At 42.0% G+C, this 21,880-nt stretch overlaps 1 protein-coding gene across 3 annotated transcripts in view; it reads right to left on the reverse strand.

Annotated features, from left to right (window-relative positions):
* Window positions 1–21,880, reverse strand: part of supt20 (SPT20 homolog, SAGA complex component) — an 88,334-nt gene that overhangs the window by 55,893 nt on the left and 10,561 nt on the right. For all 3 annotated transcript variants that reach the window (XM_061931523.2, XM_061931522.2, XM_061931524.2), the window contains exons 4-11: window positions 17,092–17,217; window positions 16,902–17,028; window positions 16,723–16,826; window positions 12,474–12,590; window positions 12,338–12,391; window positions 4,402–4,541; window positions 4,170–4,329; window positions 4,042–4,098 (exon numbers count right to left, since the gene is read on the reverse strand). In XM_061931523.2, the coding sequence (XP_061787507.1) occupies window positions 4,042–4,098; window positions 4,170–4,329; window positions 4,402–4,541; window positions 12,338–12,391; window positions 12,474–12,590; window positions 16,723–16,826; window positions 16,902–17,028; window positions 17,092–17,217 (885 nt within the window). The remainder of the gene's footprint in view (window positions 1–4,041; window positions 4,099–4,169; window positions 4,330–4,401; window positions 4,542–12,337; window positions 12,392–12,473; window positions 12,591–16,722; window positions 16,827–16,901; window positions 17,029–17,091; window positions 17,218–21,880) is intronic.

Below are 21,880 nucleotides of genomic sequence, written 5' to 3' on the forward strand. Positions count from 1 at the left end.
TCCGATATTTGGATCGGATCGGCTGCCGATATTTGCCAAAAATTGCGTATCGGCAAGGCATGGGAAAATGCCGATCCAGATCCAGTTTAAAAAAAAACTCCGGTCCGTGTTTTCCAACGCACTGATTTAAATGATATATTCCACTTTTCTGCTGCGCCGTAATTTCCATTCCGCATTTTCCAACACACCTTCAACACATCCACAGGTCTGTGGATTCCCACGCAGTTGCTTTTAGCTGCTGGCATTACACGACAGGCTCTTCTCACTCTTTCCTGTGTCTCCCTCTCACAGACAGCAAGCGCACCTTCTTACACACGTCACATACTGTCACGACATACGTCACATACTGTCACGACATACGTCACATACGTATATGTCCTCCCCGAGCAGAGAGGTAGCAGCATGGCTAACGTTAGCTGTGATGCTAGCGCAGCCGTGCGAGCAACGCTCCCTCTAAGGTGCTCGCCTGTGCAATTGCGCACTGTTTAAGCGTCCTCTGCGCATAGCAAATCTATGCCACGCACAAAATAAAATAAAATAATAAGCGCATAACAATTTTCGACACACGGACACGACAGAGAAAACAGTTTTCGTCATCATTGTTCAAATATTGTGACGTCTGTCGAGACGCTTATCTCCGTTCGGTGCCACACGTCCACACCATCAAAATGCAGAGGCAAACATTTCCACATCAACACCGTATGAAAAAATTTGTGATTTTTTTAGTTGTGATTTCCTTTTCTGCATGAAAGTTTAAAAGTAGCATATATTAATGCAGTATGAAGAAGAATGTTTTAATGTAGACATGCAAGCCTTGAATGAAGAAGAATGTTTTAATGTAGACATGCAAGCCTTGAAAGAAAATGTTGAAAATCAAGACTACATTTCCTGCAAATGGGTGCATTTCTACCCTATATTTTAACTTTCGATTTATTCTCATATCAAACTCTTTTGGCTGTCTTTTTGACACTTACATCCGGCGCCCCCCTCCACACCCCGGATTATAAATAATGTAAATAATTCAATGTGATTATCTTGTGTGATGACTGTATTATGATGATAGTATATATCTGATAGTATATATCTGTATCATGAATCAATTTAAGTGGACCCCGACTTAAACAAGTTGAAAAACTTATTGGGGTGTTACCATTTAGTGGTCAATTGTACGGAATATGTACTTCACTGTGCAACCTACTAATAAAAGTCTCAATCAATCAATCAAAACACATAGAATCATCATACTGCTGTGATTATATGCATCAAGTGTTCATTCAAGGCTAAGGCAAAATATCGAGATATATATCGTGTATCGCAATATGGCCTTAAAATATCGCAATATTAAAAAAAGGCCATATCGCCCAGCCCTAGTTCAATGATGCCATTTCTGTTTGTCATGTATCATTTTGTCTATTTTGTGTTTATCCTTGAATAAACAGGTCAGTTTCTTGTTACCAACCATTGTGTATTATTCAAACTCCCCTAATTCAGCTGGCTAGTTGTTATCAAGAATACTAAAACCCTTTTCAACATGATTCTGACAACTAAGTAGGCTAAATAACTTTAAACTTTAATACATGCTCGGATAGGTCAGTATCAGTATCGGATCGGAAATGCAAAAACGGTATCGGATCGGAAGTGCAAAAACCTGGATCGGGACATCCCTAGTGTGTGTTACGCAGAACATCAATTTCCACACTTCTATTAGCCCCAGGTCCAGTGGACCTGGACATCTTATATGGAATAGAAATGTGTAGGGGGGGGGGGGGGGTTTATGGTGTGTGAGTGTAGATACACACACACAATAAACCCCCCCCTACACAATGGATGGATGGATGTCCGTCCAGACTCCTTCCTTCCTACCACGTACGCACGCACCCCCCTACTACACATTTCTATTACATATAAGATGTCCGTCCGTCCGTCTTTCCTACCTACCTACGTACCTACCTACCTACCCCGCACACACGCACACCATACACCCCCCCTACTACACATTTCTTTTACATATAAGATGTCCGGGTCCACTGGACCCGGAAATGGATGTCCGTCCTTCCTTCCTTCCTTCCTTCCTTCCTTCCTACCTACCTACCTACCAACCTACCACGCACACCACCCCTACTACACAATTCTTTTACATATAAGATGTCCAGGTCCACTGGACCCGGAAATGGATGTCTTTCCTTCCTTCCTTCCTTCCTACCTACCTACCAACCTACCACGCACACCACCCCTACTACACATTTCTTTTACATATAAGATGTCCAGGTCCACTGGACCCGGAAATGGATGTCTTTCCTTCCTTCCTTCCTTTTCTACCTACCTACGTACCTACCTACCTACCTACCTACCCCGCACACCAATAAACCCCCCCTACTACACATTTCTATTACATATAAGATGTCCGGGTCCACTGGACCCGGAAATGGATGTCCGTCCGTCCTTCCTTCCTTCCTTCCTTCCTACCTACCAACCTACCACGCACACCACCTCTACTACACATTTCTATTACATATAAGATGTCCGGGTCCACTGGACCCGGAAATGGATGTCCTTCCTTCCTTCCTTCCTTCCTTCCTTCCTATCTACCTACCTACCAACCTACCACGCACACCACTCCTACTACACATTTCTTTTACATACAAGATGTCCGGGTCCACTGGACCCGGAAATGGATGTCTTTCCTTCCTTCCTTCCTTTTCTACCTACCTACGTACCTACCTACGCACCTACCTACCTCGCACACACGCACACCATACACCCCCCCTACTACACATTTAAATTACATATAAGATGTCCGGGTCCACTGGACCCGGAAATGGATGTCCTTCCTTCCTTCCTTCCTTCCTTTCTTGCTTCCTTCCTTCCTTCCTACCTACCTACCAACCTACCACGCACACCACCCCTACTACACATTTCTATTACATATAAGATGTCCGGGTCCACTGGAGCTGGAAATGGATGTCCTTCCTTCCTTCCTCCCTACCTACCAACCTACCACGCACACCACCTCTACTACACATTTCTATTACATATAAGATGTCCGGGTCCACTGGACCCGGAAATGGATGTCCTTCCTTCCTTCCTTCCTTCCTTCCTTCCTATCTACATACCTACCAACCTACCACGCACACCACTCCTACTACACATTTCTTTTACATACAAGATGTCCGGGTCCACTGGACCCGGAAATGGATGTCTTTCCTTCCTTCCTTCCTTTTCTACCTACCTACGTACCTACCTACGCACCTACCTACCTCGCACACACGCACACCATACACCCCCCCTACTACACATTTAAATTACATATAAGATGTCCGGGTCCACTGGACCCGGAAATGGATGTCCTTCCTTCCTTCCTTCCTTCCTTCCTTTCTTCCTTCCTTCCTACCTACCTACCAACCTACCACGCACACCACCCCTACTACACATTTCTATTACATATAAGATGTCCGGGTCCACTGGACCCGGAAATGGATGTCCTTCCTTCCTTCCTTCCTACCTACCAACCTACCACGCACACCACCCCTACTACACATTTCTTTTACATATAAGATGTCCGGGTCCACTGGACCCGGAAATGGATGTCCTTCCTTCCTTCCTACCTACCTACGTACCTACCTACGTACCTACCTACCCCGCACACACGCACACCATACACCCCCCCTACTACACATTTATATTACATATAAGATATCCGGGTCCACTGGACCCGGAAATGGATGTCCTTCCTTCCTTCCTTCCTTCCTTCCTACCTACCTACCTACCACGCACGCACGCACGCACGCACGCACGCACACCATACACCCCCCTTACTACACATTTCTATTACATATAATCCTTCCTTCCTTCCTTCCTTCCTTCCTTCCTTCCTACCATGAACGCACGCACGCACAATAAACATCTGTTCAGTATTTTAACATTAAAGTGTTTGATTGTGAGGCATTAAAAGCCATAAAATGCAAGAGGTCCATCAGACGCTGGCTGAGTAACAACAATATGAACATTCCACAAGGGTTAAGAGAGTAAAGCCACACTTACGTCAATTTCTTTGGGTACGCTGAGCTGGCAGTTGTTCTGTCTCCACATGTCCACACACTGGCGGCAAGAAAAGTCCACTGGTTTAAGAACGCGACAAAAGGCGGCGGCGGTGGCAGGCGGGCGCTTACGTTTCCGATCTTGGAGATCTTCAGGTCGATGGCGGGGGCGGCCTTCCTCTCCTTCCTCTTCTTCTGCAGGTAGTCGTAGAGGCGGAGCTGAGGCGGCGTGGGCAGCTGGGACAGCTCCTGCTGGCGGTTCAGCGCCGCCCGAGAGTGCCTCTTGAAACACCTGGCGCACAAAAAAAAAAGAAGAGTTAACGCGTCATATACGTGCGGTCGCACATTTCCTGTTTGCGTCTACCGTTTCATGGAGCGGGTGTTCATTTTCTGCTTGTTGTGCAGCAGGCGGTTGGAGGTGCAGGTGACGGAGATGGAGGGGTCCAGGCACAGGGGCTCAGCCGTGGCCAAAATCAGCTGGCTCTCCAGCTGCAACTTGTCGTCCTGGGGCACAGGGCAGAGCGGTTGCTATGGAAACCACTTGTGCGACATGCTTAGCCAGGGGTCTCGGACCTCCCAAACTGATGGGAGAGACGGAGCGCAGACCGACTACTTTGGGAGGTATAGCTCGGTTGGTAGAGTGTTAGAATAATCATGTACCGTATTTTTCGGACTATAAGTTGCAGTTTTTTTTATAGTTTGGCCGGGCTCCAGTGCGACTTATATATGTTGTTTTCCTTCTTTATTATGCATTTTCGGCAGGTGCGACTTATACTCCGAAAAATACGGTATATATTATCACACAACTTTATGCTTAAGGACCGTTGCTATTGTTATTATCTGTATTTTTCTATCTGTGCAAAGCTCTCGTATCAGTGCTGACCGCCAAGGCCGAACATCGGGTACCGGGACGCAGACAAAGCAGAGACGGGGCGATATCACCAGCGTCAACACATTTGCATTTTTGTGTAATCATATATTGAGCCAAATTGAACTCTGCCTCTGCATGATTCCTTGCTTCTCGTCTGTTTAATAGATGTCATCAGTGTTTGAGCCTGACATAGTGTGGCCGTGCCAGAAACTTGAGGGTTCCAGGTTCGATCCCCGCTTTCACCATCCTAATCACTGCCGTTGTGTTGTGTCCGACCTTGGGCAAGACACTTTACCCACCTGCTCCCAGTGCCACCCACACTGGTTTCAATGTAACTTAGATATTGGGTTTGACTATGTAAAAGCAATTTGAGTCACTAGAGAAAAGCGCTATATAAAATATACTTCACTACTTGTACTGAACAAAAATATCAACGCAACACTTTTGTTTTTGCTCTCATCCCAAAAAAACAAAAAAACAAAAAAAAAGCGATGAATGGCTGACTAGTTGCAAGTTTTGTGGATTCTATATAACATGTTTATATGTGCTATGGCTATGAGGTTTTTTTCCTTGGCCTCAGTCTGGACCCCCAAACTGATGTGAGAGACGGAGCGCAGACCAACTACTTGGGGCGGTATAGCTCGGTTGGTAGAGTGGCCGTGCCGGCAACTTGAGGGTTCCAGGTTCGATTCCCCGCTTCCGCCATCCTAGTCACACTTTACCCACCTGCTCCCAGTGCCACCCACACTGGTTTCAATGTAACTTAGATAATTGGGTTTGACTATGTAAAAGCACTTTGAGTCACTGGAGAAAAGCGCTATATAAAATATACTTCACTTCACTACTTGTACTGAACAAAAATATCAACGCAAGACTTTTGTTTTTCTACCATCCAAAAAAAATAAAAAAAATAAAATAAAAATCCCTTAGGAGCGATGAATGGCTGACTAGTTGCAAGTTTTGTGGATTCTATATAACATGTTTATGTGTGCTATGGCTATGAGTTTTTTTTCCCTTGGCCTCAGTCTGGACCCCCAAACTGATGGGAGAGACGGAGCGCAGACCAACTACTTGGGGCGGCATAGCTCGGTTGGTAGAGTGGCCGTGCCGGCAACTTGAGGGTTCCAGGTTCGATTCCCCGCTTCCGCCATCCTAGTCCCACTTTACCCACCTGCTCCCAGTGCCACCCACACTGGTTTCAATGTAACTTAGATATTGGGTTTGACTATGTAAAAGCACTTTGAGTCACTGGAGAAAAGCGCTATATAAAATATACTTCACTTCACTACTTGTACTGAACAAAAATATCAACGCAACACTTTTGTTTTTCTACCATCCCAAAAAAATAAATAATATTAAATAAAAATCCCTTAGGAGCGATGAATGGCTGACTAGTTGCAAGTTTTGTGGATTCTATATAACATGGTTGTGTGCTATGGCTATGAGGTTTTTTTCCTTGGCCTCAGTCTGGACTTCCAAACTGATGGGAGAGACGGAGCGCAGACCAAATACTTGGGGCGGTATAGCTCGGTTGGTAGAGTGGCCGTGCCGGCAACTTGAGGGTTCCAGGTTCGATTCCCCGCTTCCACCATCCTAGTCACACTTTACCCACCTGCTCCCAGTGTCACCCACACTGGTTTCAATGTAACTTAGATATTGGGTTTGACTATGTAAAAGCACTTTGAGTCACTGGAGAAAAGCGCTATATAAAATATACTTCACTTCACTACTTGTACTGAACAAAAATATCAACGCATCACTTTTGTTTTTGCTCCCATCCCAAAAAAAAAAATAAAAAAATCCCTTAGGAGCGATGAATGGCTGACTAGTTGACTAGTTGCAAGTTTTGTGGATTCTACATAACATGTTTATGTGTGCTATGGCTATGAGGTTTTTTTCCTTGGCCTCAGTCTGGACCCCCAAACTGATGGGAGAGACGGAGCGCAGACCGACTACTTGGGGCGGCATAGCTCGGTTGGGAGAGTGGCCGTGCCGGCAACTTGAGGGTTCCAGGTTCGATTCCCCGCTTCCGCCATCCTAGTCACACTTTACCCACCTGCTCCCAGTGCCACCCACACTGGTTTCAATGTAACTTAGATATTGGGTTTCACTATGTAAAAGCGATTTGAGTCACTAGAGAAAAGCGCTATGTAAAATATACTTCACTACTTGTACTGAAGAAAAATATCAACGCAACACTTTTGTTTTTGCTCTCATCCCCAAAAAAAAAAAAAAAAAAAAAAAAAAATCCCATAGGAGCGATGAATGGCTGACTAGTTGCAAGTTTTGTGGATTCTATATAACACGTTTATGTGTGCTATGACTATGAGGTTTTTTTCCCTTGGCCTCAGTCTGGACCCCCAAACTGATGGGAGAGACGGAGCGCAGACCAACTACTTGGGGCGGTATAGCTCGGGTTGGGAGAGTGGCCGTGCCGGCAACTTGAGGGTTCCAGGTTCGATTCCCCGCTTCCACCATCCTAGTCACACTTTACCCACCTGCTCCCAGTGCCACCCACACTGGTTTCAATGTAACTTAGATATTGGGTTTGACTATGTAAAAGCACTTTGAGTCACTAGAGAAAAGCGCTATATAAAATATACTTCACTACTTGTACTGAACAAAAATATCAACGCAACACTTTTGTTTTTGCTCTCATCCCCCCCCCAAAAAAAAAAAAAAAAAAAAAAAATAACCCATAGGAGCGATGAATGGCTAACTAGTTGCAAGTTTTGTGGATTCTATATAACATGTTTATGTGTGCTATGGCTATGAGGTTTTTTTCCTTGGCCTCAGTCTGGACCCCCAAACTGATGGGAGAGACGGAGCGCAGACCAACTACTTGGGGCGGTATAGCTCGGTTGGGAGAGTGGCCGTGCCGGCAACTTGAGGGTTCCAGGTTCGATTCCCCGCTTCCGCCATCCTAGTCACACTTTACCCACCTGCTCCCAGTGCCACCCACACTGGTTTCAATGTAACTTAGATATTGGGTTTCACTATGTAAAAGCGCTTTGAGTCACTAGAGAAAAGCGCTATATAAAATATACTTCACTACTTGTACTGAACAAAAATATCAACGCAACACTTTTGTTTTTGCTCTCATCCCAAAAAAAAAATAAAAAATAAAAAAAATCCCATAGGAGCGATGAATGGCTGACTAGTTGCAAGTTTTGTGGATTCTATATAACATGTTTATGTGTGCTAAGGCTATGAGGTTTTTTTCCTTGGCCTCAGTCTGGACCCCCAAACTGATGGGAGAGACGGAGCGCAGACAAACTACTTGGGGCGGTATAGCTCGGTTGGTAGAGTGGCCGTGCCGGCAACTGAGGGTTCCAGGTTCGATTCCCCGCTTCCGCCATCCTAGACACACTTTACCCACCTGCTCCCAGTGGCACCCACACTGGTTTCAATGTAACTTAGATATTGGGTTTGACTATGTAAAAGCGCTTTGAGTCACTAGAGAAAAGCGCTATATAAAATATACTTCACTTCACTACTTGTACTGAACAAAAATATCAACGCATCACTTTTGTTTTTGCTCCCATCCCCCCAAAAAATTAAATAAAATAAAATCCCTTAGGAGCGATGAATGGCTGACTAGTTGACTAGTTGCAAGTTTTGTGGATTCTATATAACATGTTTATATGTGCTATGGTTTTTTTTTCCTTGGCCTCAGTCTGGACCCCCAAACTGATGGGAGAGACGGAGCGCAGACCAACTACTTGGGGCGGTATAGCTCGGTTGGTAGAGTGGCCGTGCCGGCAACTTGAGGGTTCCAGGTTCGATTCCCCGCTTCCGCCATCCTAGACACACTTTACCCACCTGCTCCCAGTGCCACCTACACTGGTTTCAATGTAACTTGTGAAAAACGCATCACTTTTGTTTTTGCTCCCATCCCAAAAAAAATAAAATAAAATCCCTTAGGAGCAATGAATGGCTGACTAGTTGCAAGTTTTGTGGATTCTATATAACATGTTTATGTGTGCTATGGCTATGAGTTTTTTTTTCCTTGGCCTCAGTCTGGACCCCCAAACTGATGGGAGAGACGGAGCGCAGACCAACTACTTGGGGCGGTATAGCTCGGGTTGGGAGAGTGGCCGTGCCGGCAACTTGAGGGTTCCAGGTTCGATTCCCCGCTTCCGCCATCCTAGTCACACTTTACCCACCTGCTCCCAGTGCCACCCACACTGGTTTCAATGTAACTTACATATTGGGTTTCACTATGTAAAAGCGCTTTGAGTCACTAGAGAAAAGCGCTATATAAAATATACTTCACTTCACTACTTGTACTGAACAAAAATATCAACGCAACACTTTTGTTTTTGCTCTCATCCCAAAAAATAAATAAAAAATAAAAAAAATCCCATAGGAGCGATGAATGGCTGACTAGTTGCAAGTTCTGTGGATTCTATATAACATGTTTATGTGTGCTATGGCTATGAGGTTTTTTTCCTTGGCCTCAGTCTGGACCCCCAAACTGATGGGAGAGACGGAGCGCAGACCAACTACTTAGGGCGGTATAGCTCGGTTGGGAGAGTGGCCGTGCCGGCAACTTGAGGGTTCCAGGTTCGATTCCCCGCTTCCACCATCCTAGTCCCACTTTACCCACCTGCTCCCAGTGCCACCCACACTGGTTTCAATGTAACTTACATATTGGGTTTCACTATGTAAAAGCACTTTGAGTCACTGGAGAAAAGTGCTATATAAAATATACTTCACTTCACTACTTGTACTGAACAAAAATATCAACGCAACACTTTTGTTTTTGCTCCCATCCCCCCCCCCAAAAAAATAAAAATCCTATAGGAGCGATGAATGGCTGACTAGTTGACTAGTTGCAAGTTTTGTGGATTCTATATAACATGTTTATGTGTGCTATGGCTATGAGGTTTTTTTCCTTGGCCTCAGTCTGGACCCCCAAACTGATGGGAGAGACGGAGCGCAGACCAACTACTTGGGGCGGTATAGCTCGGTTGGTAGAGTGGCCGTGCCGGCAACTTGAGGGTTCCAGGTTCGATTCCCCGCTTCCGCCATCCTAGTCACACTTTACCCACCTGCTCCCAGTGCCACCCACACTGGTTTCAATGTAACTTAGATATTGGGTTTGACTATGTAAAAGCACTTTGAGTCACTAGAGAAAAGCTAGGGTTAGGGTTAGGGTTACCCTAAGGGTTAGGGTTAGGGGTTAGGGTTAGGGTTACCCTAACCCTAACCCAACACTTTTGTTTTTCTACCATCCAAAAAAAAAAAAAAAAAATTTAATAAAAATCCCTTAGGAGCGATGAATGGCTGACTAGTTGCAAGTTTTGTGGATTCTATATAACATGTTTGTGTGCTATGGCTATGAGATTTTTTTTTCCTTGGCCTCAGTCTGGACCCCCTCCCTGGAGTCCAGCCTTTGACTGAATATTTTTTAACTTCCCCCTCCCCCCTCCCCAACGTTTACCTGTTTCTCACCTTTTTTTTGTATTATATTATATTATTATTTCCAAAATTGTGCACACTACTGAATTGGGGTCTTATGGTCGCTTATGTGGACACTTATACTGCCATCTGGTGGTGTCAGAAGAGTGTAACACACAATAGAATTTGGGAAAAAAAAAGTGTAAAAATAAGAATTAGCATGTCACTAAACATGAAGTACACATTTGTGTACTTATGGACTAAGTACATCATATCAAAAGATGATTCTTAGTTTTTAGTCTAATTAGGGTCCAATAAGCCCAAATAGCAAAGAGAGAAATAAAAAAAAAAGCATGTAAACAAACAGCTTGGGCCTTAAGAGGTTAATTAATAAAGTACTTCTGAATCTTTTCATGAGTCAAACTCAAACTTTTACTACATACACAGAAGACCTATTCCTCTCAAACATTGTTCACAAAGCTGTGTTAGTGAGCATTTCTTCTTTGCCAAGATAATCCAACCCACCTCACAGGTGTGGCATGTCAAGATGCGGATCAAACTGCACGATTATTGCACAGGTGCACGCTAATCGCTAGCTGACAAGTAGTGTGCTAATTGATAGCTGAAAACTGTCACGCTAATCGCTAGCGGACCACTATCAGCTTGCACCTATGAACAACAACTAACAACTTCCACGCTAATGGCTGGCTGACTACTGGCGCACTAATTGCTAACTGAAAATCAGCACCAATCGTTAGCTGACAACCGGTGCACTAATTGCTAGCTGACAACCGGTGCACTAATTGCCAGCTGAAAACTGGCACACTAGCAGACAACATGCGCACTTATTGCTAGCTAGCACGTTGCGCCTGAAAACAAGGGCTAACAACTTGCACGCTTATTACTGGCTGACAACTGGCGCACTAATTGCTAGCGGAAAATTCGCAAGCTAATTGTTAGAACTAATCGCTGGCAGACAACTGGCACTCTAATCACTAGCTCACAATCGGTGCGCTAATTGCTACTGCAAACAGGCACGCTAATCACCAGCTGAGAACCAGAACACCAATTGGTGGCTGTCAGCTTGCGCCGTAAATCGCTATCTCGACAACTGGCGTGCTAATTGCTAGCCAAAAACTGGCACGCAAAGCGCTGGCGGACAACTAGCGAGCAAATCGCAGGCTAGCAATTTGCACCTTTAAACGCTGGCTAACAACTGCCGCACTAATTGCTAGCGGAAAATCCGCACGCTAATTGTTAGAACTAATCACTGGCAGACAACTGGCACTCTAATCGCTAGCTCACAATCAGTGCGCTCATTGCTACTGCAATCAGGCACGCTTATCGCCAGTTGACAACCGCCACGCTAATCGCCAGCTGACAACCAGAACACCAATTGGTAGCTGTCAGCTTGCGCCGTAAATCGCTATCTGACATCCAGCATGCTAATCGCTAGCAAAAAACTGGCACGCAAAGCGCTGCCGGACAACTCGCGAGCAAATTGCAGCACCTTTAAACGCTGGCTAACAACTGTCGCACTAATTGCTAGCGGAAAATCCGCAAGCTAATTGTTAGCCAACAACCGGTGAACTAATCGCTGGCAGACAACTGGCACTCTAATCGCCAGCTCACAATCGGTGCGCCAATTGCTACTGCAATCAGGCACGCTTATCGCCAGTTGTTAACCGCCACGCTAATCGCCAGCTGACAACCAGAACACCAATTGGTAGCTGTCAGCTTGCGCCGTAAATCGCTATCTGACAACTGGCGCACTAATCGCTAGCCAAAAACTGGCACGCAAAGCGCTGGCGGACAACTAGCGAGCAAATCGCAGGCTAGTAATTTGCACCTTTAAACGCTGGCTAACAACTGGCACGCTACCCGCTGGCTGATAACTGATAACGCGCTAATTGCTAGCGGAAAAACGTCACGCTAATCGCTAGCTGACAAGCGGTAGGGTAATTTCTAAAGTAGACCACAGCGTGTTGGATCAGTGTAAATGCTCTACATGGTGACTTTGAGGTACCTGTGTCCACTTGTGGTGGTCGCTGGTCATGGCGTGCACGTCACAAACAAGAGTCTGCACGGGGGGAACAAAGTTAAGTTAAGTTAAGTTAAGTTAAGTTAAGCTGTGCGCATGTTAAGATGTGTGTGGGTGGTACCTGCATGGTGGGCCTGAGCAGCACGTGTCTGCTCTGGTAGGAGGGCATCTTGGTGCTGGCACACTGCCGGTAGTCTCGCACCTCCACCACCACGCAGCCGCAGTGGAAGATGTTCACCTGGAACAAGGACAGGGTCAGGAGCACTGATCGGCCAATCGGGTGACGGTATCAACTATCAAGTTTGGTTGATTCTTTGCATGGAGTGAGAAGAGGAAGAAATTGTGGATAAAAGAGGGAAACGTTTTTTGGATAATTTTTTCAAAAGGGATCGTGGTCAGACCCATGTGGTCTGTAAATGATGCAATGCAGGCCCGTTAATGCCACACCACCTTAGCTCACCTTTTAGAGCACAGCTGTAACCTCCTGGCATTAAACCTGCAGAAAATAGTTCTTCTCATGTTTCTCTATGTTTACATTTTCACACTTTGCACTATTTTCTTACACTTTATGAAGCATTTCTTACATATTCCTTATTTTAAGAGCTTATTATTAAGTGTTCATTGTGATTTTACTACTGTGTTGACATTGATATATTGTTACTAACAGATAAACACTGACATGTATTATTTATATATTGTTATTTACAGATAAACACTGACATTTATTATTTATATGTTGTTATTTTAATCAATCATGACTTAAATGTCAATAAAAGGAATTGATTGATTGATCGATTATTTACAGATAAACACTGACCTTTATTATTTATATATTGTTATTTACAGCTAAACACTGACATTTATAATTCATATATTGTTATTTACAGATAAACACTGACTATTATATATTGTTATTTACAGATAAACACTGACATGTATTATTGATATATTGTTATTTACAGATAAACATTGACATGTATTATTTATATATTGTTATTTACAGATAAACACTGACATGTATTACTTATATATTGTTATTTACAGATAAACATTGACATGTATTATTTATATGACGTTATTTACAGATAAAAACTGACATGTATTATTTATATATTGTTATTTACAGATAAACACTGACATTTATTATTTATATATTGTTATTTACAGATAAACACTGACATGTATTATTGATATATTGTTATTTACAGCCAAACACTGACATGTATTATTTATATATTGTTATTTACAGATAAACACTGACATGTATTACTTATATATTGTTATTTACAGATAAACATTGACATGTATTATTTATATGACGTTATTTACAGATAAAAACTGACATGTATTATTTATATATTGTTATTTACAGATAAACACTGACATGTATTATTTATATATTGTTATTTACAGATAAACACTGACATGTATTATTTGTATGTTGTAATTTAGAGATAAACACTGACATTTATTATTTATATGTTGTTATTTATAGATAAACACTGACATTTATTATTTATATGTTGTTATTTCAAATCAATCAATCATGACTTAAGTGTTATTATGACAATAAAAGGAATTGATTGATTGATTATTTACAGCTAAACACTGACATGTATTATTGATATATTGTTATTTACAGCTAAACACTGACATGTATTATTTATATGATGTTATTTACAGATAAACACTGACATGTATTATTTATATATTGTTATTTACAGATAAACACTGATATTTATTATTGATATATTGTTATTTACAGTTAAACACTGACATGTATTATTTATATATTGTTATTTACAAATAAACATTGCCATGTCTTATTTACATATTGTTATTTACAGCTAAACACTGACATGTATTATTTATATGATGTTATTTACAGATAAACACTGACATGTATTATTTATATATTGTTATTTACAGATAAACACTGACATGTATTATTTATATATTATTTACAGATAAACACTGACATTTATTATTTATATATTGTTATTTACAGCTAAACACTGACATGTATTATTTATATATTGTTATTTACAGATAAACACTGACCTTTATTATTTATATGACGTTATTTACAGATAAACACTGACATTTATCATTTGTATATTGTTATTTACAGATAAACACTGACATTTATTATTCATATATAGTTATTTACAGATAAACACTGACATGTATTATTCATATATTGTTGTTTACAGATAAAAACTGATATTTATTATTGATATATTGTTATTTACAGCTAAACACTGACATGTATTATTTATATATTGTTATTTACAGATAAACACTGACATGTATTATTTATATATTGTTATTTACAGATAAACACTGACATGTATTATTTATATATTGTTATTTACAGATAAACACTGACATTTATTATTTATATATTGTTATTTACAGCTAAACACTGACATTTATTATTTATATATTGTTATTTACAGCTAAACACTGACATGTGTTATTTATATATTGTTATTTACAGCTAAACACTGACCTTTATTATTTATATGACGTTATTTACAGATAAACACTGAAATTTATCATTTGTATATTGTTATTTACAGATAAACACTGACATTTATTATTCATATATTGTTATTTACAGATAAACACTGATATTTATTATTGATATATTGTTATTTACAGCTAAACACTGACATGTATTATTCATATATTGTTATTTACAGATAAACACTGATATTTATTATTGATATATTGTTATTTACAGCTAAACACTGACATGTATTATTTATATGATGTTATTTACAGATAAACACTGACATGTATTATTTATATGATGTTATTTACAGATAAACACTGACATGTATAATTTATATATTGTTATTAACAGCTGAAATGGACCAAAAGAATCACCACATGAATTCATCATTTACTGAGAGGACGACTTTCTGACCGTTGGACAATGCGGACGAAAGCCTGACTTTTTATGAACGATTTGGTACAATTTATTATCGTTTTGTAATTAATTTACTTACTTTTTAGTAAAAGAAGTGTGACCTGTTTATTTACATGGTTATCAGAGTAGAAATATAGTAAACCACTCCTCCATACGTCGTCAAGCCTGATTTGTATAAACTACCTGAACTGTGAGATGCGGTGGAAACGCAAACTTCTACAAGAACACATAGTTCCAGGAACTACTGGTTCCAGGAACCTAAAGTTCCTGAACTTTTGGTGGAAAAGGGCCTGATGTTGACTGGGTGCAATTTCGCCGGAATGACACCTTTTGGTACGCTCACATACAGTACCGTATTTTCCGCACTATTAGCCGCACCTAAAAACCACAAATTTACTCAAAAGCTGACAGTGCGGCTTTTAACCCGGTGCGCTTTATATATGGATTAATATTAAGATTCATTTTCATAAAGTTTCGGTCTCGCAACTACGGTAAACAGCCGCCATCTTTTTTCCCCGTAGAAGAGGAAGTGCTTCTTCTTCTACGCAAGCAACCGCCAAGGTAAGCACCCGCCCCCATAGAACAGGAAGCGCTTCTTCTTCTACTGTAAGCAACCACCCGCCCGCGTAGAAGAAGAAAAAGCGCGCGGATATTACCGTACGTTTCATTTCCTTTGTGTGTTTACATCTGTAAAGACCACAAAATGGCTCCTACTAAGCGACAGGGATCCGGTTCATGAAAAGACGCAATCTCTCCATCCGCACACGGACTACTATTTCACAGCAACTGCCTAAAGACTTTCAAGAAAAGCTGGCTACTTTCCGTGCATATTGTAAAAACAAGATAGCTGAAAAAAAGATCCGGCCAGAGAACATTATCAACATGGACGAGGTTCCACTGACTTTTGATATTCCTGTGAACCGCACTGTGGATACAACGGGAGCACGTACGGTGAATATTCGCACCACAGGGAATGAGAAGTCATCCTTCACTGTGGTTCTAGCTTGCCATGCTAATGGCCAGAAACTTCCACCCATGGTGATATTCAAAAGGAAGACCTTGCCAAAAGAGACCTTTCCAGCCGGCGTCATCATAAAAGCTAACTCGAAGGGATGGATGAAGAAAAGATGAGCGAGTGGTTAAGGTAAGTTTAAGTTTACGCGAAGAGGCCGGGTGGCTTTTTTCACGCAGCTCCGTCCATGTTGATATACGACTCCATGCGCGCCCACATCACGCTGGTTTTAATATATTATTAAAGTTTGACTGACCTATTTGACTGTTTTTTTGACATTCCTTTAGCGCAGTTAGATGCGGCTTATAACACGGGGCGGCTTATAGGTGGACAAAGTTTTGAAATATGCCGTTCATTGAAGGCGCGGCTTATAACCCAGGGCGCCTTATGGTGCGGAAAATACGGTATATGCAGAACACACACCTGGGACTTCTCCAACAGGTCTACCAGGACCGGGGGCAGCTCCTCGGCGTCCAGGTACTCCAGCAGCTCTCCCTCTTCATACGGCAGACGGATGGTTTCCGAGTCTGGGCGGAACGATAAACCACGGGAAAAGTTAGGACTTTTAGGACTACGGGCCGGGTGGTTCAGCTCCTCTTTACCCGATCCATTCTTGCCCCTCAGCATGAGCGAGTAGCCCTCGTTGCCCGGATACAAGTTGACCACCAGACACGAGACTGACTCCTGCGACACCAGCTTCTCCAGCAGGTTGACGTTTCGCCTCAGGTTCTGCACGGGAGACGTACGGTCACGGGGCATCACTTGTAACCACGGCGACGCCGATGAACAAACCTTCAACTCTGGCTCCTTCTCACATTCTTCGATGTAAAGCTCGTAGAGCTTCTGATACAAACTCTTCCTCCCGCCAGAGGAGAGCCTCTTCCTGGCAGGACGCTGGCGAGCACTCTCGACGATGTACTGAACGACAGAGAACACATTCATGCCACGTCAAAAGTCCGCGGCTATAGGTGCACTCGCAGTACAAAAAGGTGGTTCGACCTGACAAATGTGTAAAAAAAAAAAAAAAAGGAACCTCGAGTAACAAACCAAGCCAAATATGCCTCCGTGTCTCTCTGTGTGAATTGTGTATGCCGCCTGCAGACAAAAAGTAGGGCGCAGCATTTTGGTTTTTGTGTACTTTTTGCAGTACACTACTAGTCACTACTAAGTGTTTCAGCGTTTTTCTCCCCTTTTGACAAATAAAGAAGAAAAAAACTACATTTATGGTGCTCACAAGTATGGAAGAATCGACAAACCGTGATGGAACCGGACTTTTCTGAAAAAATATGCCAAAGCAGACTTATTTCACAGCGGAGGGCACCTCTTTCAAACCCTCCTCCCCTTTGCCGATGTTACGTAAGTGGATATTACTTTCTTATTGACGCAATAGTGAAGTGAAGTGAATTACATTTAGGGCTGCAGCTAACGATTATTTTTCTATCGATTAATCTATAGATTATTTTTTCGATTAATCGGTTAATCTATAGATTATTTTTTCGATTAATCTATAGATTATTTTTCCTTTTACCGATTTTTTTTTTAAATTTAAAATGAAGAGGAAAAAATAAATGTAAGCCAGTTTTTTCAAAAGGCATGGCTTTTATTTACAAAAAAAAAAAGTATGGCCACTCAGTCAACATTGACAACAACATGACAAAATATTCTGTAACAATGTAAACATTTAAAACTTTTAACATTTAACAAAATTAAAAGTAGCTTATTTGCTTTTTAATGTGCAAATATAAAAGTAAACATCCAGTGCAAATCTTAATATTCTGGAATAGTATACGCATTTCAAAAGTAAAAGTATTGCTTATTTTGCTTTAAAATGTGCAAAAATAAAGATAAACATCCAATACAAAAAAGTGCAAAACGGAAATATTCTGTAACAAGTGTAAACATTTCAACAAAAGTAAAAGTATTGCTTATTTGCTAAAATGTGCAAAAATAAAGCTAAACATCCAATACAAAAAAGTGTACAGTGTAAACATTTCAACAAAAGTAAAAGTATTGCTTATTTTGCTTAATAACACAACAATGATAGTATGATTAAAGTGAAAGTTAATTGTTGGTTTGTACATAGTATATGTAACTGTTAATGTTGTAAAAGGTATTTGCACAACTAATTAACGTTAGCGTTTGTGACACGTCTTGTGCCGTGGGGTTCTTTCAGGACCGACAGACTGAACGCCAGACGGCTTTGCCAGGTTTACAATCTTTTAATTTTACACAAAGTCTTTTCTCTTCCAACTGCGCGGATCGCGCACCTGGGCACGATTGCGGCGTCGCTCCCGGCGCGCCCCGCCTCGCCGCTCGCTCGCCGCCGCCGCCTCTCCACCGCGTTAAAGAGGAGCGCGTCTTTGTAAACACTGAACAGGCACGCCAAACGCGCCTCTCAGAGCGAAACGGTGCTTTAGTTTATGAATTTACAACGCAGATACAAATGACACATTCACGTTTTTGTGTAATAATGACAACGTATACGCACGCGGACGATTGACTTGTTGATGGTGATGGCAAGAACGCTGTCGGGGGTTTTCTTTTCAAATGTTCGTTCATAGCCGTTGTGCTGCTATGATAGGCCATTTCCGCTCGACACAGTGTGCATACAACAACATTATTAGGCCGTTTATTGAAATACTCCCACACTTTTGACGACTTTTGGCGTGCTTTTTTCCCCTCGCTCGCATCGTCTGCTTTGCGCTACGCCATGACAGTAAAGTAGAGTGACGTAAATACGCGACGCGCCGACGCACAAAAACGGCGTCGACGTATTTACGTAACCGATGACGTCGACGCGTCGTTTCAGCCTTAATTACATTTATATAGCGCTTTTTCTCAAGTGACTCAAAGCGCTTTACATAGTGAAACCCAATATCTAAGTTACATTTAAAGCAGTGTGGGTGGCACTGGGAGCAGGTGGGTAAAGTGTCTTGCCCAAGGACACAACGGCAGTGACGAGGATGGCGGAAGCGGGGATCGAACCTGCAACCCTCAAGTTGCTGTCACGGCCGCTCTACCAACCGAGCTATACCGCCCCTATTACTCGCTTTGGTCTTGGTTCTGCTCGAAGAAGATAAACACAATGAATGCACCCTGTTTCCCTGTCTATGCAGAGATTTTAAAACTGGTGTAATGTGAGCCCGCCTCCTTTGGGAAAAGTGATAATGCCTTAGAAATTACTCGCTTTGGTCTTGGTTCTGCTCGAAGAAGATAAACACAATGAATGCACCCTGTTTCCCTGTCTATGCAGACATTTTAAAACTGGTGTAATGTGAGCCCGCCTCCTTTGGGAAAAGTGATAATGCCTTAGAAATTACTCGCTTTGGTCTTGGTTCTGCTCGAAGAATATAAACACAATGAATGCACGCTGTTTCCCTGTCTATGCAGAGATTTTAAAACTGTTGTAATGTGAGCCCGCCTCCTTTGGGAAAAGTGATAAAGCCTTAGAAATGACTCGCTTTGGTCTTGGTTCTGCTCGAAGAAGATAAACACAATGAATGCACCCTGTTTCCCTGTCTATGCAGAGATTTTAAAACTGGTGTAATGTGAGCCCGCCTCCTTTGGGAAAAGTGATAATGCCTTAGAAATTACTCGCTTTGGTCTTGGTTCTGCTCGAAGAATATAAACACAATGAATGCACGCTGTTTCCCTGTCTATGCAGAGATTTTAAAACTGTTGTAATGTGAGCCCGCCTCCTTTGGGAAAAGTGATAATGCCTTAGAAATGACTCGCTTTGGTCTTGGTTCTGCTCGAAGAAGATAAACACAATGAATGCACCCTGTTTCCCTGTCTATGCAGAGATTTTAAAACTGGTGTAATGTGAGCCCGCCTCCTTTGGGAAAAGTGATAATGCCTTAGAAATGACTCGCTTTGGTCTTGGTTCTGCTCGAAGAAGATAAACACAATGAATGCACGCTGTTTCCCTGTCTATGCAGAGATTTTAAAACTGTTGTAATGTGAGCCCGCCTCCTTTGGGAAAAGTGATAAAGCCTTAGAAATGACTCGCTTTGGTCTTGGTTCTGCTCGAAGAAGATAAACACAATGAATGCACCCTGTTTCCCTGTCTATGCAGAGATTTTAAAACTGGTGTAATGTGAGCCCGCCTCCTTTGGGAAAAGTGATAATGCCTTAGAAATTACTCGCTTTGGTCTTGGTTCTGCTCGAAGAAGATAAACACAATGAATGCACCCTGTTTCCCTGTCTATGCAGAGATTTTAAAACTGGTGTAATGTGAGCCCGCCTCCTTTGGGAAAAGTGATAATGCCTTAGAAATTACTCGCTTTGGTCTTGGTTCTGCTCGAAGAAGATAAACACAATGAATGCACGCTGTTTCCCTGTCTATGCAGAGATTTTAAAACTGTTGTAATGTGAGCCCGCCTCCTTTGGGAAAAGTGATAAAGCCTTAGAAATGACTCGCTTTGGTCTTGGTTCTGCTCGAAGAAGATAAACACAATGAATGCACCCTGTTTCCCTGTCTATGCAGAGATTTTAAAACTGGTGTAATGTGAGCCCGCCTCCATTGGGAAAAGCGATAATGCCTTAGAAATTACTCGCTTTGGTCTTGGTTCTGCTCGAAGAAGATAAACACAATGAATGCACCCTGTTTCCCTGTCTATGCAGACATTTTAAAACTGGTGTAATGTGAGCCCGCCTCCTTTGGGAAAAGTGATAATGCCTTAGAAATTACTCGCTTTGGTCTTGGTTCTGCTCGAAGAAGATAAACACAATGAATGCACCCTGTTTCCCTGTCTATGCAGAGATTTTAAAACTGGTGTAATGTGAGCCCGCCTCCTTTGGGAAAAGTGATAATGCCTTAGAAATTACTCGCTTTGGTCTTGGTTCTGCTCGAAGAATATAAACACAATGAATGCACGCTGTTTCCCTGTCTATGCAGAGATTTTAAAACTGGTGTAATGTGAGCCCGCCTCCTTTGGGAAAAGTGATAATGCCTTAGAAATGACTCGCTTTGGTCTTGGTTCTGCTCGAAGAAGATAAACACAATGAATGCACCCTGTTTCCCTGTCTATGCAGAGATTTTAAAACTGGTGTAATGTGAGCCCGCCTCCTTAGAACAAAATAACTCTCCCCTCCTGTGTGTGTGACTATCATTGGTACCATTTTTTAGGTACCGATTCCGACACTGTTTTAATAATTACAGATTTGGTACTGGTATGGGCGATAGCCATCTCTAGTCTTGAGGCGTGTGTGTGACATACCCGTTTGTCGTGGCATGCCAAAGGTTGTTAAAGTTAAGGATTGTTGTGGTTTCTGATCATTTGTTAGGGCACTAAAGGGAGTTCTTTGTGTGTGTGTTGGCAGAGTAGCGCATACAGCCCAGTTGATTTTGTTGTTGTTTTGACTTGTTAATACTAAAGAGACCCGCTTGTTATGTTTTTTTTTTTATGTACAGTACTGTATAGCGGTGTTTCTTAACCATAGGGCCATGGCACTCAGTTGTAATACACTTTTCTACCACTTGAGGCAGAAATTACAATATCAAACAAACAGAAGAGAAGTTTCTCAAGTGCAAAAATTATGACTAAAGTGGTGAGACTGCATTTTCATTTGTAGTTTAATT

This window comes from Nerophis lumbriciformis, linkage group LG37 (genome assembly GCF_033978685.3).
Source record: "Nerophis lumbriciformis linkage group LG37, RoL_Nlum_v2.1, whole genome shotgun sequence".
NCBI classification, from domain to species: domain Eukaryota; kingdom Metazoa; phylum Chordata; class Actinopteri; order Syngnathiformes; family Syngnathidae; genus Nerophis; species Nerophis lumbriciformis.